Source organism: Rana temporaria, chromosome 2 (genome assembly GCF_905171775.1).
Source record: "Rana temporaria chromosome 2, aRanTem1.1, whole genome shotgun sequence".
In the NCBI taxonomy this organism is placed as follows: domain Eukaryota; kingdom Metazoa; phylum Chordata; class Amphibia; order Anura; family Ranidae; genus Rana; species Rana temporaria.
In genome coordinates this window covers 455,545,343-455,565,340 of record NC_053490.1, presented here as the reverse complement: position 1 = coordinate 455,565,340, position 19,998 = coordinate 455,545,343, and the positions used below count along the sequence as shown (strand labels likewise).

The window sequence follows — 19,998 nt, the reverse complement described above, 5'->3', positions numbered from 1 at the left end:
ATCTGTAGATTTATTTTCCAGTAGGTTTGTAAATGCAGTCCTAATCTGATTTACTGACCGGAGGCAGTGACTCTGGAAGTGATCAGCCTGTTCAGTCTGAGTGCCTAAGACACCGATCACATATTGTTTGCTGTTTGCGTGTCTTGCTAAATTGGATTCCGATGTGATTATGATGAGCATAGATGTGGATGCCGAACTGTAGATTTATCACCATTGCAACAATGAAAACTGTGCGGCATCATGGTTCCTCCAGTGCATTCCCAGGTGAAATCCTTTTGAGACCCTGGTTTCCTGCAGAACATAATTTAGTAGAACTTAATTTTGACTATGGGAGAGTGCGCATCAATTCTCATTTTGTCTTGTGTTTTTTTATGGCACATTTGCTGAAAACATTTGTTAGTATATATTAGTATATTCAGCAAATGTAATATTGAAAGTGCATGCTTCAAGGCTGAATGGAGCCAATAAGAGGCATTCTTCTCTCTCCACAGTGTTCACTGCAAATAGCCAATCGAGTTCTGGAGAATTAAATTTGGTATTAAATGTGACAATAGATTAGGAAAATTACAATTCTTTAGTTGTTTAGAGCCAGTGAATAGATTTTTAGTCCACAGATATGGCTTTTTGCCAGGGTTGTTCCTTTTTGTCAACGAAAGTTGATACTAGAAACTCCTATATATGACCTGTTACCAAAGGGCCTGCTCCAGCCAAAATGACAATAAATATTTGTCCGTAAAGCATTTGGTTACCCCAAACAAATATCCTGTTCCTTTTTAAAGCATGTTCTACAGCACAGTGATTGTGCTGTGTCATTTGGCCCCCTGTATCATCTGAAATACCTGTCCGATCCTGCCTGGCTATACCCTCTCCCTTTACGCTGACTCCAATATATCAGGGCTGCTGAGCCCTGACACTGGAGTGTCAGTGCTCCGTCATCTGCAGCCTGCTATCTGTCTCCTCTGTGTGCTCTTTCCCTCTCCCCTCTCTGCCTGTCAGCTTGTGACAGTGCCTGCCCGCTCAACTTCTGCTGCTCAAATAACTTTCACATCTTCATAACATACCCTCTGTGTTCTAATCTACTGTGCCCCTGTGTAAATTGTTTATAAAACAAAAACCTGCAATACCTTATTTCACAGCTCTTCTCAGCAATCACGCGACCGGCTGGCTCTCTCCTTTCCCAAGTGACGTCAACAGGGGCAATCGTGGCCCCGCCCGCTGCATCTATCAGACGCAGGAAAAGAAAGCCAGCCGATCATGTGATAATAGAGAAGAGCTCTGAAATGAGGTATAGTTGGCTTTTTTTTTTCTTTTTTATAAATCACTCACACAGGGGCACACAGGATTACAACACAGAGGGGATTGTATGAAGATGTGAAAGTGGCTTAACAATCACTTTAATTATTAAAACCTCTGTGGATTAAATTATGCGTTGTGCATCTTCCTGTGCCAGCTACAAATTTTCCCTTATTTCATTATTTTACCTTATTTCATTATTGAGATACAAGCCGTAGCAAAAACCTGACATAAGTTCTAATCCGTTTCCCTGTTTATCAGCAGTTTGAAAAGAAAATGGTCTAGCTGGAGCTGGGCTTTATGAGATTGAAGATTTTCCCCTTTTACCTAACAGTAGACAAAGCATATGAAAAAAAGTATTTATTCAAGCTCTAACTATCTGTTTGGTAAATTTTTGGTATGTAGGAGCTCCAAAAGCCTCTGACAGTAGTTTGTATGTGGATCATAGGTTTAGTTAAAGTATTTCTAAAGGCAGGTAATCTTTACCCTCATGCATTCCTTGCATTAGGTTCAAAATGTCCCATTGGTTGTATCGCTTTTTCACCTCCCTAAATACTTACCTGAGCCCTATCTCAATCCAGCGCTGTGCCTGGGCATAGCAGCCCTGCTCTCTCTTCCTCTCTTAAGTTAGACCAGTGGTAGCCATTGGCTCCTGCTGCTGCCAGTCAAATCCTGTGAGGAGGGAGTGGGGGCAGGGCTGACCCAGGTTGTGTCCACTATAAATGCACACAGCCTGGCTCGGGAGCGAGTCCGCAAGTGCACCCCCATTGTAAGCAATTTCTTATGGTGGTGCACCAAGAAGTGCCTAAAGCGTTGGCAGTTGACCCAAGAAGAGGAGGTCATGGGTTGCTCTGTGCAAAACCACTTCTACAAAGCAGGTAAATATAATGTTTGTTATTTTAGAAAAATAAATTAAGCTTTCCAATCACTTTAAACCTTCCCCAAAATATCTATCAGTCCTTCAGTGGTCCAACGTGCAACTCCTTACACTTCAAAACGGCTGACAAATTACTTTGAACTTTAGCGTTTTTTCTGTAGCTGATGCACAAATGTTAATGCCTTGATTGTTTTACACATTTTTTACTTGTGCTGGCAAACTTTGTCAGTTCTGAATGTCCTGGGAGTATGGGTTTTCTTTAATTGTAAGTAATGAGTTACTAGTCAAGAGATAAAGGTTACAATATGCCTTGTGTCTCTAGACAGAAAAAAGCTTAATGCCATGGAGTAAATTGCTGATTGCTGCTAATGCCATGTAACTGTTTCCAGGCATGCTTTCAATTTGAGCAGAGTTTGTCCCATTCTCCCATGAGAGCTTTTGGCTGCCTCAGTTGTAGATAGAAGGGAAGGATGTGAGGAAGACACAAGAGGGTTAAGGGTGAGGAGAGGTGGTGTTGCTGTTTATACTATTACCCAGCCAAGCAGGAAAAAAATGATTTCCATTTACTAGCAGTGCAGCCACAGTTGTCGTTCCCTCCACACATAATGAGAGCAGGAGGCCACTCTGTATTCAGACAGTGTCACCAGAAACTGCTTTAGGAAAGCAGAGAATGGATTTAGCAAATCTCCACAGCGGTGTTGGAAATCAGATCAGCGGTATGCCAGGGTGGGAGGAAGGAGGGGCGGCTGACGGATGTTTCTGTGTGCCGGGAGGAGGCGGCAATTTATAGTACAGCTACATATGTCAAGCAGATTTACAAGTTTGCTGGGTCCCTGTGTAGGTGTAAGTCAAATGGGAAGTGATTATGGCCTCTGGTTCCCCATACTTACTTTAAACACACTGTTTACTTGGTCCATCAAATTGTTATTCATCTCCAAGGAGAAAGTCGTTAAATAAGGCCAATTCTTTAGCTGCCATCACTATCCTCACTCACTGCAGGGGACAGTTATTATTTTTGAAGCAGATACAGGACTATTTTTTTTCCCGCGTGTACCTTCTTTTTTCTGGACGCTTTATAAACCTTCTGAAACAAACATTTTTAACTTAAATAAACTCTGTCAAGAGTGGCAGAGTTTTAGATTGCTCAGTTAAAGTAAATTTATTAGAGAAATGGTGTTGGATAAACCATTTCTGTTTTAGAACCATAAAGCAAACATATTCACGTTCTAGTTGTTAAAACAGCATTCTTTTAAAAAAAATTATGAAAAAAAAAAGCCGTAAAGACTAAGTCTAACCAAGATTGATAGTCTAGTTGTGACTATAGCTTGTATCTTGAGGTCACCAGCAGGGCAGGACTTAGGGTGGTGGGGGCCCCTGGGCTTGAGTGTTGAAGGGACCCTCTGGAGCCGAGAATTGAGGGGGGCCGAAGTTGTTGAGCGGGGGGGGCGCATTAAAGCATTAAAGTTGTTGAGCGGGGGGGGCGAATTGAAGTTGTTGAGCGGGGGGGCGCATTAAATTTGTTGAGGGGGGGACTGTGTCGGCTCTCTTCCCTTAAGCAGACATCCACACACCCCTCCTGGGGGGTTTTGCAGTTCTTGAGCGGGGGGGGGAGTGCCTCTCACCTGTGCCGACAGCCGGGGCCACAGACTGTCATTGGCCCGGCTGTCGGCTTTCTTCCCTTCAGCAGCCACAGTCCTCCACACACCGCTCCGCTCCTGCTTCCGTGCTACCTCCTCTTGCAGTGTGGGAAAATTAACCCTTTCGTGGGACTGCGGGAAGAAGCTGTCTGTGCGGGAAAGTCCCGCAGAATCCGTGCGTGTTGGGAGGTATGCGCAGGGCCGCCATCAGGAATTTTGGGGCCCCTTACTAGGGTTGCCACCTGTCCAGGAATCACCCGGACAGTTCGGGTTTGGGATCTTGTGTCCGGGTTTCAGTCTGCCTGAAACCCGGACACATTATTTAGACTGGGCTGTGGCTCCCCAAGTAACTGAGGTAGTCGCACAAAAATCTGTTGCTATTCGGGTGATGCGGGCCGCTGTCTGGGGGCAGGTTTGGCATCACTGAGGGGGAGCCATGATGTCAGCAAGAGCAGTTTGGCCACACCCACTGTTTGCCGCAGCGCGCTGCATTACCACTCTCCTTGAGGCACCCAAAGGTGGCCCAGGTCTTTTATAATCCTGTTGTGTATACTGCAAAAAAAATGTGCCCTGTGCCGCTAAAGTGTTCAGGTTTGGCTTGAAGAAAAGGTGGCAACTCTACCCCTTACACAGCTTAAGGCATGGGCCCCCTGGAGCAGAGAACCGGGGGGGGGGGTGCTGCCGCCGCCTGAAATTGAGAGTTTTCTTTATTTTCATAACTATGAAAATTGTAGATTCAGACTGAAGGCATGAAAACTATGAATGAACACATGTGGAATTATACATAACAAAAAAGTGTGAAACAACTGAAAATATATTTCATATTCTAGGTTCTTCCACCTTTTGCAGCAGACACATCTCTAGAACTGTTAAGAGGAGACTGTGTGAATCAGGCCTTCATGGTAGAATATCTGCTAGGAAACCACTGCTAAAGAAAGGCAACAAGCAGAAGAGACTTGTTTGGGTAAAGAACACAAGGAATGGACATTAGACCAGTGGAAATCTGTGCTTTGGTCTGATGAGTCCAAACTTGAGATCTTTGGTTCCAACCCCCGTGTCTTTGTGCGACGCAGAAAAGGTGACTGGATGGACTCTACATGCCTGGTTCCCACCGTGAAGCATGGAGGAGGAGGTGTGATGGTGTGGGGGTGCTGCGCCAGGTGACTACCTCTTGAAGCTCATCAAGAGAATGCCAAGAGTGTGCCAAGCAGTAATCAAAGAAAAAGGTGGCTACTTTGAAGAACCTAGAATATGAAATATATTTTCAGTTGTTTCACACTTTTTTGTTATGTATAATTCCACATGTGTTAATAAATAGTTTTGATGCCTTCAGTGAGAATCTACAATTTTCATAGTCATGAAAATAAAGAAAACTCTTTGAATGAGAAGGTGTGTCCAAACTTTTGGTCTGTACTGTATATATATAAAAAAAGGGGGTAGCCATCTGGGGCCCTGGGTACCTCTGGGCCCTTTAATAAAAAGAAAAAAGAAACCTCTGGGCCCTTGAATACAAATTTTTTTTTTATAAAAAAAGAGAGGTTGCCATCTGGGGCCTCTGGGCCCCTCAGGGCCTTTTAATAAAAAATAAAAAAATATAAACAAAAACAAAAAAATTAACATTTTTAAAAATAAATAAAAAAGGGGGGTTGCCACATGGGGCCCTGCGGACCTCTGCGGACCTCTTGGCCACACCCACTGTTTGCCGCAGCGCGCTGCATTACCACTCTCCTTGAGGCACCCAAAGGTGGCCCAGGTCTTTTATAATCCTGTTGTGTATACTGCAAAAAAAATGTGCCCTGTGCCGCTAAAGTGTTCAGGTTTGGCTTGAAGAAAAGGTGGCAACTCTACCCCTTACACAGCTTAAGGCATGGGCCCCCTGGAGCAGAGAACCGGGGGGGGGGGGGTGCTGCCGCCGCCTGAAATTGAGAGTTTTCTTTATTTTCATAACTATGAAAATTGTAGATTCAGACTGAAGGCATGAAAACTATGAATGAACACATGTGGAATTATACATAACAAAAAAGTGTGAAACAACTGAAAATATATTTCATATTCTAGGTTCTTCCACCTTTTGCAGCAGACACATCTCTAGAACTGTTAAGAGGAGACTGTGTGAATCAGGCCTTCATGGTAGAATATCTGCTAGGAAACCACTGCTAAAGAAAGGCAACAAGCAGAAGAGACTTGTTTGGGTAAAGAACACAAGGAATGGACATTAGACCAGTGGAAATCTGTGCTTTGGTCTGATGAGTCCAAACTTGAGATCTTTGGTTCCAACCCCCGTGTCTTTGTGCGACGCAGAAAAGGTGACTGGATGGACTCTACATGCCTGGTTCCCACCGTGAAGCATGGAGGAGGAGGTGTGATGGTGTGGGGGTGCTGCGCCAGGTGACTACCTCTTGAAGCTCATCAAGAGAATGCCAAGAGTGTGCCAAGCAGTAATCAAAGAAAAAGGTGGCTACTTTGAAGAACCTAGAATATGAAATATATTTTCAGTTGTTTCACACTTTTTTGTTATGTATAATTCCACATGTGTTAATAAATAGTTTTGATGCCTTCAGTGAGAATCTACAATTTTCATAGTCATGAAAATAAAGAAAACTCTTTGAATGAGAAGGTGTGTCCAAACTTTTGGTCTGTACTGTATATATATAAAAAAAGGGGGTAGCCATCTGGGGCCCTGGGTACCTCTGGGCCCTTTAATAAAAAGAAAAAAGAAACCTCTGGGCCCTTGAATACAAATTTTTTTTTTTATAAAAAAAGAGAGGTTGCCATCTGGGGCCTCTGGGCCCCTCAGGGCCTTTTAATAAAAAATAAAAAAATATAAACAAAAACAAAAAAATTAACATTTTTAAAAATAAATAAAAAAGGGGGGTTGCCACATGGGGCCCTGCGGACCTCTGTAAAAAAAAATATATGTATTAAAAAAAAGGGGGTTGCCATCCGGGGGCCCTGGAGACCTCTGGGCCCTTTAATAATGATAAAATATAATAAAAAAATATATAATATAATATATATATATATATATATATATATATATATATTTTTTATATATATATAAAAAATATATAATTTTTTTTTTTTTTTAATAAAAAATAAATAAAAAAGGGGGGTTGCCATCCGGGGCCCTGGAGACCTCTGGGCCCTTTAATAATAATAAAATATATGTGTATATATATATATATATATATATATATATATGTGTGTGTATATATATATATATATATATATATATATATATTATTATTATTTTTTATATATATATATATATATATATATAAAAAAAAACTTTTTTTTGTAATAAAAACTAAATAAAAAAGGGGGGTTGCCGGCCGGGGGGCCTCCGGGCCCCTGGGGACCTTCGGACCCCTAAAAAAAAAAAAGGGGGTTGCCATCCAGGGGCCCTGGAGACCTCTGGGCCCTTTAATAATAATTATATATATATATATATATATATATATATATATATATATATATATATATAATCATTTTTTTTAAAACAAAATAAATAAAAAAGGGGCGGTTGCCGTCCGGGGCCGGGGTGGGGCCCATGGGCTTGAGCCCAGTCAAGCCCAATGGTAAGTCCGGCCCTGGTCACCAGTTATGAAATCGCTGGATTTAAGTTTCTATCTCTTCCAAATAATATCTTTAACTTTCAACACTAGATTTTCATTACATATGTTTTGAAGATTTAACATCAAACAGTTGGACACACGCAAAGGTCGGAACCACTCGCCAGTCATGTTTTCCCAGCATGGATTGGTGACTGGAGAGCCTACCATTACTCTCTGCCCAGGCTCAAATCTTTAAATAGGATCCAAGGGCCAGATTCACAAAAGAGATATGACGGCGTATCTCCTGATACGCCGTCGTATCTCTGTTTCTAACTATGCGACTGATTCATAGAATCAGTTACGCATAGATAGGCAGAAGATCTGACAGGTGTAATGGACTTACACTGTCGGATCTTAGGATGCAGTACCGTGGCCACCGCTGGGGGGAGTTCGCGTCGTAAACCAGCGTCGGGTATGCAAATCAGGAGTTACGGCAATCCACGAAGATTTTTCCTGTCGTTACGTCGTCGCGAGTGTTAGATTTCCGTCGCAAAGATAGGGCACCTTTAACATGGTGTAAAAGTACTCCACCATGTTAAAGTATGCCTGTCTTTCCCGCGTCGCTTTTGAATTTTTTTTAAATCTTTTATTTTTCCCGGCGTAAATCTTTTTTCACGTCGCGATTCACAAAACGTCGGCGCGTCGTAATTTCGCGCAAAGCACGTTGGGAAATTTGCGACGGGAGCATGCGCAGTACGTCCGGCGCGGGAGCGCGCCTAATTTAAATGGTACCCGCCCCATTTGAATTGGGCCGCCTTGCGCCGGACCTGTTTACGATACACCGCCGCAAATTTCCAGGTAAGTGCTTTGTGGATCGGGCACTAACTCGGAAAAATTGCGGCGGTGTAACGTAAACTGGTTACGTTACGCTGCGCCCGCTGTACGTGAATCTGGCCCCATATTCCTGTTCCACTCTCAAAATTTCTTAAGACTCCTGGACGTTAGAAAGCAAGTGGGGAAGTCTTTTGATGGACATCAGCGGATTTTGGCTCTTGGTGTCCTATGCCCAGAGGTCTTCAGCTGAAAGATCTACCTTGCAGTGTTGTCTCGTGAATTGCCCTCTAAGACCATGAGGTGACTTTAAACTGTGTCCACTGGAAGCTTCATGTTTTCTTTTGGTGGAATTTGCACAACCCAAGTTGAAACAACTTGCTTGTTTTCTTGGAGCCCGGTGTGTATAGACAGAGCCAGAACCTCTGAGGAGGAGCTACTCTGAAAGATCTTCGATTATAGTGAGTGATTCTTGTAGCCCTTGCCCACCCAGTTTTGGGTCAACTTGTCAGATCTCTGACTTTGACTTTAAGCCTTGGCCTCAGCAGTGGCTCTGGGTATTAAATGAGCAAAAACTGACAACCTTTCAAGTGTTTCACATTTTTATTTTGTAATATATATAGAGAAAATTGACTGCACCAAGGTGTAAAAATCATTTTAAGATCATCTTTTATTTTGAATGCTCTTGTCATTTTTGTAAATTTTTTTCATAAATTCTCCTGTAAAGCAATCTCCCTGATGAATTGCACCAGCTGCCGGCGTGAGGATGAAGAGTTCAGCTGATGACACATTGCCGTGACAGCAGCCTTTTAATACACTCAGTGCTGCAAATTAGTTTTCTTTACAGAGCATCACTAAATATTATGTAACGCTGCCTTGGCTGAAATATCCACTCTCTCTTAAAGCCTATCCTGCCGCCCAGCCTTCTGCTCTAGTCATCTCCAATACGGACGCCAGGCCAGAAATGCTGAAATATTTATTGATTTTAAATTATTGTAACAGGCGAGTCGGTTTAAATTACCCGTGCTGCTTTCAGGTTTGCAAGCAGCTGCCTGAGTGAGTCTGTCGGCACAGCAATTGGCATTCCCATTTGATCCTAAACCTTTACCAGGCTGTCATAATGACACAAGTAGATTTAAAATGCAACAAGGCGCTGTGGGAGATAGCAGAACAATACAGAACTGTGAATTCTATTGCACATTTGTATTGCAGTATTCACTGTACCTGTACGCTTGATGAAGCTTTTATGTTTTTAAGGAGAATTGAAAGGAAGGAGCCAGAATCACTGCTTTGTAGCATATGTTAAGGTTCTTGCCATTAATACATTAGTTATCTGTTCCCACAATTTTTTTTTAAAACCCATGTGGACGTTAATGCTGTTTGAGGTGATTCACTCTATCTGCCCTGGTGACCACTATTGCTGGGACAAGAATAGATAGGAAAGCAACATTTTACATTCCTTATGCTAAACAAAACTAAGAAAAGAAATGGCCATACATCCGAATCACTAATGGATCAGGACCAAGGCTGGTGTGCAAGAGAGAACCTTGAAGAAGAGGAAATTATAAAGTCCTGCTCTGTTTTTAGCTATCAACCAACTAACATTCAGGCAAAATTGAAAGTGATTTTAAATACCAAACAGTTTTTTTACTTGCCTGCTTTGTGCAATGAAATTGCATAAATCAACCGGCACTCCTAGCTCCTCCCCTCCGTTTGCAGAGGGCCCCGATAGAAAGCCACTTTCTATGGGGGCACTCGTGCAGGCTCGCTCCCAAGCCTGTCTGCATTTATTGACACAGCAGGAATCAGCCCCAAACAAAGCTCAAGAGACCAGGAAGTGAGGAGAGAGAAGAGCTGAGAGAAGAATGATGGCTCAGGCAAGTAAAGGAGGGGGCGATACTGATGCCTACACATTTTCTACCTTAATACAAGGAACGTATTAAGATTTTTTTTTTTAAGCTTTAAAACACGTGGAGGGGTTTAATTCAGAGTGATTTATAGCAGAAAAACTTGCATCCCTGGTGCCACGGTGTTGGGACCATTATCTTTTAATTGGGGATTAAAAAATGGCTAGGTAAATTAGAAAACCTGCTGTCATATATGGATCAGGGTTTGCTTGCTTTAGTATTGTTCAAGTACCAGCTTTCATAAAGTTGAAAGCTACATAGGAATTTAGAGTGGTTCTAGTGGAAGAGTAGTAAGAAACGGTCATAAAAGAACTATAAATGCTGTCATTGCATTTTTTCTGAACAAAATCTATTTACGACCACCTAACTTATAAATCAGGCATCAAGAAAGCAGGCTTTATTCCTGGGCACCACATATATGCTCTCCTGTGTTTATCTTGAAGCGTGATTAATTGCGCACTCCCAGAACTGAGATCAGGCTATCACTGACAGCTCCGGGTCTCTTTCTAGTGATTGGGACCCGGGAGAACCGGCTCACGATCATGTAAACCCTGTGATTAGCCAATCACTGTGGTCACCATTGTGAAGACCTGTCCCAGTGTTTCTTTTATGTGTAGAGGAAAATATATAAAGATACATAATTTGGAATCTGAGTCCAGGATGCATGAGACGAGGATGTGTGATTTTGAATCGGTCAAAAAGTGTAAAACTATTTATCTATAGACGTGTCCTGCATCAGTGATTCTGACTAAGCCTGGCAAATGACAATTGGAGGTGCCATGTTTCTCCCTTATACCAGGTTTCTTAAGGAGCCCAATACAGCAGTATGTATTAAAACTACCAATCAATGAGCAACAGTTCACTGGTACACTTTGTGACCAATATTCACAGGCAGGGGCGGCCCATCTATTAAGGGTGCATGTGCGCTGCCCCCATATCCATGCATCCGGCCCCTTGCAGGACACCAGATGCATGGATTCCAATGGGGGTGTTGTTGTTTTTTTTAAAGCACCTGTTTAGAGCCATAGGCTCTAATAGGCTTCAGAATAGGGTGGGTTCGGGGCACAGAGAATGCGAACTGAGCACACCAGGTGTGTTACAATAGCGAATGGATATTTGTTATTGTAACACTGATCCTTTTCCCAGCCAATCATGCAGCAGGTATTGAGACCCATCACCCTATTTGCTGAAAGGACAGGCGATCCTACTGGATGCCTAGGAAAAGGGAAGGAAAGAAGCCGCTGTGATGAAGGAGAGGACACAGGAGCCGCTGCCTGCCACCTAGGTGGGGTAAGTCCCAGAACAACTGGTAGACAGCAAGTGGGGGGAGGTGCCACTGGCCGCTCGGTCTGTTTTCAGCTGGTCAAAGGCTCAGTCAAGCAAACGGTTTCTGAATGTGCTCTTTAATAAATGTACCCATACAAATAACAATAGTGTATGCCATATATCTAAGATGAATTCAAATACATTTAATATTTTGATGGTTACTTATGAAAAAAAAATTCTTCTGAACATTATACTTAACAGTAAAATCTGCATTGAAACATTCCTCAAGTATTATCACTGCTGTTATGTTTTTTTTTTTTGGTCATACTAAATCCAGGAATGGCTAACGTATAAATCCTTGATTGCATTCTTCTATGGTTATCTTTTTTTCTGTTCTTACCTCTTACCTTTTTAACTAAAACTAACTCTGTAAATGCAGATAGCCCATACTTTGTGTTCTTGGGGAATTGAATGAATTAACTGTATATTATTGTCTGACAGCGACGGAGATTCAGATGCAGATTCCGATCTTGACGAACGAGTGGATGGTGTAAAGTCCTGGCTGTCTAAGAACAAAGGTTCTTCCAAAGCCTTCTCAGATGATGGCAGTTTAAAGAGCTCAAGGTTGGTGAATGTTAATGTGAAATGTTGCTTCCTTGTAATTGAACATGTCTGGGCTTCTTTAATGTGACATACTCCAAGGATATGTTCAAATGCATGGTTAAACGAGGACGTTTGGCAGGTAGTTCTGATCCTTGGCAAGTATCCGCAAATGCCGGTAATGATTATTTGTGCTGAGCTTAACTGTGCAGTCTATATGCAGTCCAAGGATGTCACATTGGGGTGGTCCAAAAAATTAGATGCAGTGTTTAAGCAACAGCTGATCATTTATTTTTATGCATTCTAGGAGCAGGCTTCCCTGCTATTCATGTTATAAGTCTGATAATGATGGTTAAAATGTGTAATTCTGCTATGAACCACTAAAATGTCAAAATGGTTTAAATAGGCTTGATGTGCTGATTGGATAAAGAATGTGCTGTAAAATGTTTGTATTGTTTTGGAGATCATCAGAGGAAACGCTCCATTGGTGAATAGTGAGGTGACAAAGTGCAATCTTTTACAATGTTTAACCTCTATTACTTTCCATCCAAAACAAAATCTGCAGTTAAAATAATGTGAACCAATTTATCTGAAATCAGAAGTATATCTTCTCATCTTACACATCTGTGTTATGACACATTTAGAAGGCACAGGGTAGGTTACCTTTTAAATGTACTGTTTTAGTCTTCTCACCCTTACTTGCCATCTGTCTCTCGATCTCTCCATTTAAATGTATGTCTTTGAATATGAATATAAATGCATATTCTCCTAGATTTACATTCTAAAGTGACAGCTGGCTTCGTATAAAGAAAGAGAAAATATCCTTACCCAAGAGCTGACTGTTTCATTTGCAATACATTATTTTTTTTTGCCAGGTATACGTGTTATTTTTTTTAGAGTTCCATGTCTAAATCAAGTACTAAACGCTGGGGAGTTTGTGCCAGAAATCTGCAGTGGTAATTGTCTATTTCACTCGTTAAGCAGGCCCTCGATGTGGAAGACTTCTTGAAGGAGCGTGTTTATGTCAGCCTGCATCCCTCTGCTGAGGGTCATCAGAAAATTGTGTGCGTCATTAAGCAGGAAACCAATCACAATTTATAACTTGGGGTGCTCTCCAGCCAGCTTGAATCAGGCTATACATTAGTCATTTCCGAGCAATTAGTATCAGGCCACAGCATTGCAACTCGGTGCCAATGTCCCCAAACTCATTTTTCAAGGCATATTGTTGAGCTCAAATGGGCTGCCATGAGCTCTTAATTCTTTCATCTGGCCAAAGAAATAATTTAGTCAATAGGATTCAGTTAGATTATCTGTGTTGTGTTACTTGTAGCATCACCCATTTTTGGGAGCTCATTTACCACAGCACAGTGTTCTGTTAGTAAAAACCAGCTCATAGATCCTTTGGCTCCACTGGTAAAATTCAATCTATCTTTGACCTGAGAAATGCCATAATGGTTCTCAAAAAAGTTTAATAGGTGCAATTGCGTAGTTCTATCTTTTTAATATGATTGTATATTCTTCTTCTTTTTGCATTACATTATATTTAAGCTATTTTATTTTACACTTCAGTTTTTATATCACGTTTTTCTTTTTCCCTTCGCTTTTCATTTATATTAAACTCTCTCTGTCTACTTTCTGTTTCACCCTTTAAAATTCCACATATATTCAAAACTTAAGACCTAGCCAAAGTACAGACTTAAAAGAAGGAAAGGAAGCCAAGCCAGTCAAACAAGGGAAAGAGTTGGAGGAGAGGCCAATGTCTGTAATGAGTTCCCTGAGTTATAGAAAGAGAGCAGTTACTAAAGACTCCATAGGCGGTAAAGGTGATGAGGATTCACTGTTCTCAACACTGAAAGAGAGGCCTGAGTCCCCAGAGAGATCTTTCCGTAAGGCTCCAAAAGATTCTGCAGGAAGCGTTCTTGATGACGCATTATCAGTGAGTTCATGGAGAAAATCTCAAGGCAGTGAAGACTTGGACGATCGCTCATCTCTGGTTTCTCAAGCATTTACCGAGGCATCTAGTAGGGCAAGAAAAGGACTTGACAAGAGGTGGTCAATTGCAAGTCCTGACTTTGATAAAGTTTCTGTTGTATCCAGTCGTCTATCTAGTAGACGGGGTTTGGAAGATGAAGATGACACAAAATCAACTCTGAGCTTTGGTATTACAAGTCCTTCAAGTCTAAGACGTAGTACTTCCAAATTAGAGGAGACGCGTAATGGTTTGTCAGCTGTAAGTCCCTCACTTAGTAGGCGTTCTGACTTTAGCCTGGAAAGCCCTACTCGCGGAAGCCGATCAGACACTCGAATGTCTATGGCCAGAAGCACTTTAGATGATTTTGATGACTCTGTTAGTGTTGGATTTAGTGATACTCGCTCTTTGTACAGTCAGCATTCTGGGCGTAGTTTTTCTGTACCTCCCCAAGCAAGAACACCAGGCGCAGATGATAATGAGCTGGAAAGCAGAGATCTTCAGCCAGTGTCTCATCGCAATTACTTAGATCCAGATCTTGAGGCTGCAATCAATGAGGTCCTAAGCTATAAGCCTATAAAGTTCAAGAGAAAGAGTTTTGATCCTGATTCTGATGATGATGATTCAAAAAGTGTACAAAGTGTAAAAAGCTTGCACCGAGAAAAAGGAGAATCATCCTCTGGACTCAAGAGGTCAGCTTCAGCTATGGAATTCTCTCGAGCACCAAGCAGGAAAAGTAGAGCTAAAAAAAGTAGCTCTGACTCAGAATCTGAGGACAATCGCAAAAAGAAGAGTTCTAAAAAGCGCTCCAAGAAATCCAAGAAGAAGTCAAAGAAGAAAGAATCTGAATCATCATCATCATCATCTTCATCATCTGAGTCTGACTCCTCGTCTGGTTCTACAGTATCATACCGTAGTGGAGGTAGTGTGAAAAAAGGGCCGAAAAAAAGGGACCTAGATGAAGAAGAACTTCAAGGTGACACAAAAGATGAGAAAAACAGTAAGCAGGCAAAGAAGGAGGATAAGAAGAGGAAGAAGAAGGTTGACAGTCTGATGATGAAATATTTATACCGGCCAGAAAGTGATTAATGCAGTAGGTGTTTTGCTTGTGAGTGACCTAGCATGCTCTGAACCGTGTGGATTACTAACATTAACTCAGAGTGACATTTGGATTGAGTTGTTTTAACATAGCCTGTGTTGTAATTTATTTTATTCACGTTTGCGGAATTCTGTCCCTTGTTTTGAAATTGGATTAGCACTTCTGGTGCTAGAGTGCCAAAAGTGCAGTTATCGTGAAGTTGTCTGTGGTTGTAGTTCACATTTTGAAAGCCTTGAGCATCTTCATAGCATGTGAAGTACATTATACACCAATATACAATACTAAGTTTGTTTTTTGCACATTAAAGTTCTTAGTTTAATACTTTTAGATGCACACTTGCACAACAATGGAAGCTCTGGTGAGATACACTCCAGTCGAAAATTAAAGTAGAACTATAGGCAAAACATTTTTTTTCTTTTTTTTTTTCCATATAGAGCCAGGGAGGGTTATCCGTGTCAGTTTTTTTATTTTATTTTTTTCCATCTGTGTCCCATTGCATAGATTTTTCTTCACTTCCTGACCCATAGCCAAACGGGAAGTTAGAGGAAATTGAACAGGTGCATCTGAGCTACTACCTCTTGTGTAATTCCTGGTCAGCCTCTAGAACAGCACTCAGCCTGGGAAGTCTCTACAAACCTCCATGTGCAATCCATGAAAAAAAGGGAGAAAGGCTGATGCCATGGAAGTCGGCTAAAACAGTTTTTTTATTGCAGGTGAACAACAGTCAAAAAAGCCAATGCGTTTCGGCCATCAGGCATTAATCATAGGCCATGATTAAGACCTGATGGCTAAAACATATTGGATTTTTTTTTGTTTTTCTCCTGCATTAATAAAACTATGTTTTAGCCGACTTCCATGGCACCAACTTTTCTCCCTTTTTTGCACAAAGTGAAAGGAAATCCCTGCAAATAAATAGGATTCATTGGGGACCCCCAGGTCACTAGAACCATTGTCCCCATTAGAAGATTTACCCTCTATTACTTTTCTGGGGACAACCAAACATTTGGGATTTACATTTACTTTTTTTAACTTTCAATGATAATAGTAAACTGGATGAATAGAGAATCTCCTTAACGGGGCACAGGCAGCAATACAAACTGACAGGGGTTCCAATTCCTCCTCTTAAAACTGCCTTTTGATTTATACAGGGAATACTTGTCCTGCAAGACCTTAGGTAGTGACCACCCGTTTTTTAAATACTGGAAAGGGAGAGAGAGACGAGAGGAGCAGCAGCATGGAAAAGCAACATTCAAGGAGGCAGTGCTCATTATATGTTTTGCCCTAGAAATAAGTTGATGCCAACAGGCAGCTAAAACAGGCTGCATAGACGAGAAAGTTCCAGCACTGCAGCCTTTCAATGTAAACTTTTGTAAGACATGAGACAGATAGATAGAACTATATTTTTAGGATGTGTGTTGGGCAGGTCATACATCTACTGTATAGATGTTCTTGAGGAGGAAAAAAATTCTAAGGTGAAACAGACTGCACATTTACATTGAGTCAGCCCTGGAAATCCACACCACATAAAAAAACACAAGCCTAGGGCACAGTTATGTTTTAAAGGCTGTGCTTCTGTTCTGTTCCGCTCTTGCACCTCCTGTTGAGTGACCTCAATCTTTCCAGTCCTGAAAAGAGGTTTGTGATCCACAGATATGCAAATATCCCTTTATACATATTTGTTGAAAATAGTACTTCTGCTAAGCATTGTGTAGCTCTTTCTGTCAAGGAAGCTAGTGAGTGAACAGACTGAAAATTAATCTGCACAGCGGGAGCAGTTTGCAGTTCTTGTCGCCTGTTTTATTATCCATGGTCTCTTTGCGGCAATCTAGCACCTTGCTGTGTAACCGTTTCCATTCCAAGATGGATGAAGCTTCCTCCTCTCAAATAACAGTGTTAAAGTGAACCTGTCCTCCACACAGCAGGAAATCTGTGTATGAGCATAAACTCTATATAATTACACGTCACACTCTGTAGTAATTTTAAGCATTTTTTTTTGCTGCACATTTTGTACATAAATATTAATGAGGGTTTGCTCTGTCCATTCACCAGAACTGAGCATGCTCCTTGTGCATTTGAGAACTGTAAAAAAGATTGCCCGATTTTTCCAACATGCACAGCAGAATTAGTGAATAGGGATTTTTGTGCCCTGTATGCACCCCCTGTTCCCCCACTGCCCCCCACACACACACAGAAGCACATACTCACCTTTCTGTTGCTCCTTTGCATGAAGGTATCCTGTGACTCAATCCTTGCGACAGTGCTGAGCCAGTCACTAAGCTCCATCACATGTGGGGGGTCCATAGCCAGTCAAACATCTCATGGCTTACACAGGAAGGATTCTGCAAAGAAAAATGAGAATGTGTAGCTGGGGAGAGGGAGGCAGTGAACATATTGGGGCAGATCCACAAAAGAATTACGCAGGCGTATCTCTTGATACGCCGCGTAATTTCAAATTTTGCGCGTCGTATCTTTGTTTTGTATCTACAAAACAAGATACGACTGCATCTCGGATCGATCCGACAGGCGTACGTCTTAAAGATACACTACGCCGCCGTAACTTTCGGCGCAAATTCTTTGAGGATTCGAAAAAAAAATAAGTTACGGCGGCGTAGTGTATCTTAGATACGCTGCGCCCGGCGGAGATATGTGCCAAGGTACGTGAATCTGCCCCATTGACTTTAAAAGTATTTTCCGACTAAGTTGGAACTTGGAAAGTTCCCATCTACTTTGGTTAATAACCATAGGTGTGTGCCAGGGCACACCCTAATTACCCTGTGTGGTGCAGATTCCCCCTGTTTGGACCCCTAATATTTCACCAAAGACTTAAAAGAAAATGTAAACTTTTGACACCGTCCACTGCCCTATTGAGACCTATCTCTTCTCTACCGATACCGTCCATTGCTCAGATGACACCATCAGTATACATTCACATGCAAATGTGTTTGAGTTTTGGGGTGCACACCCTAATGCAATAGGCTGTGCACACCTATGGTAATAACAAGGGGCATATTCTTTCCAATACATTCCCCCCAACCTTTATGCAACTTCTGTTATTCAATGCCTCAGCTGCAGCACCACCTTCTGGCAAACTATTGCATGCTTTTGTAAAAATTAATTGGTAGCTTAGGGCCAGATTCACGTACAAGAGCGCCGGTGTAACGTAACCCGTTTACGATACACCGCCGCAAGTTTCCAATTTTAGTGCCTGATCCACAAAGCACTTACCTGGAAACTTGCGACGGTGTATCGTAAAGACGTCCGGCGCAAGGCGTGGCAATTCAAATGGGCGTGTGCCATTTAAATTAGGCGCGCTCCCGCGCCGGACCTACTGCGCATGCTTCGTTTCGCAATTCCCGTCGTGCTTTGCGCGCAGTGACATAATTTTTTCGAACGGCGACGCGCGTAGCGTAATTCCGTATTCCTGGACGGCTTACGCAAACGACGTTCATTTTTACATTTCGACGCGGGAACGACGGCCATACTTTATACAGCAATACGATTGCTGAGTAAAGTTAAGGCAGGTCAAATAATGACTAACTTTGCAACGGGAAACTAGACTAGCGGCGACGTAGCAAACGCGAAAATCCGTTGTGGATCGCCGTAACTCCTAATTTGCATACCCGACGCTGGTTTACGACGCAAACTCCCCCCAGTGGCGGCCGCGGTACTGCATCCTAAGATCTGACAGTGTAAAACAATTACACCTGTCGGATCTTAGGGATATCTATGCGTAACTGATTCTATGAATCAGTCGCATAGATAGAAACAGAGATCCGACGGCGTATCAGGAGATACGCCGTCGTATCTCTTTTGTGAATCTGGCCCTTAGTGTTTACACACACACACACACACACACCATAATGCATGTGGCAACACTTGGGAAAATGTGAGTTGCCATACAGATGTGCTGCGCTGCGTTTACTAGAAAACGGGTCTCATAGGGCATCCATAAATACATGTTGATGATTTTTTTTTCCTACCATTCTCCATGACATATGTAAGAACATGCTCAATTTAAGACATTATTTTCTGCATTATTCTGCATTTTGCCTGTGTTACAAAATCTAGGGTAACACAAGCAGTAACTAAGCACTATGGGAAATTAGAATCTAAATTGTAGCATATTTCCTTCTTTTTTTTTTTTTGTTTAATGTCTATGCAAACTTTTCTCCCAGGCTGTTTTTTTGGCCCTGTGAAGACTCTGCCCATTATTTAACCTGGGTTAGTGGAGGAGATATTTCACCACAGAACTCCACGATAGCACCAGATTAAAATTAGAAATAACAGTAGGTAGAAGGAGATCTATTCAGGTTACTGAGTTCACCCCAGCCACTGGAACCTACTAAAAAGTTGCTTTATCCAGTATACTTGACTGTTGAAATAATAAACATTTTGGGCCAGATTCACAGAAAACTCTGGCGGCGTAACGTATCGTGTTTACGTTACACCGCCGCAAGTTTTCAGCGCAAGTGCCTGATTCACCAAGCACTTGCGTGTAAACTTACGGCGGTGTATCGTAAAGACGTCCGGCGCAAGCCCGCCTAATTCAAATGGGGCGTGTACCATTTAAATTAGGCGCGCTCCCGCGCCGGACGTACTGCGCATGCTCCGTTTTGAAATTCCCACCGTGCTTTGCGCGAAGTGACGTAATTTTTTTGAACGGCGACGTGCGTAACGTACTTTCGTATTCCCGGACTTCTTACGCCAAAAAAAAAAAAGTTGAGCGTAACGAACGCGAAAACCGTTGTGGATCGCCGTAAAAGCTCATTTGCATACCCGAAGCAGGAAAACGACACAAACTCCACCTAGCGGCGGCCGAAGTATTGCAGCCTAATAGGTAGATTCAGGTAGAGAGGAGCAAAGTTACGGCGGCGTAGCTTAGCGTGTTTAGGCTACGCCGCCGTAAATTAGCTAGGCTAGTAATGATTCTCAATATACTTGCCTGCTAATCTACAGCGGCGTAGC

The 19,998-nt window shown here is 42.1% G+C and overlaps 1 protein-coding gene across 7 annotated transcripts in view; it reads left to right on the top strand.

Annotated features, from left to right (window-relative positions):
- Window positions 1-19,998, top strand: part of MYO18A (myosin XVIIIA) — a 475,424-nt gene that overhangs the window by 441,910 nt on the left and 13,516 nt on the right. For all 7 annotated transcript variants that reach the window (XM_040338545.1, XM_040338542.1, XM_040338541.1 and 4 more), the window contains 2 exons: window positions 11,867-11,989; window positions 13,643-15,027. In XM_040338545.1, coding sequence (XP_040194479.1) covers window positions 11,867-11,989; window positions 13,643-15,023 — 1,504 coding nt within the window. In that variant the 3' untranslated portion in view covers window positions 15,024-15,027. The remainder of the gene's footprint in view (window positions 1-11,866; window positions 11,990-13,642; window positions 15,028-19,998) is intronic.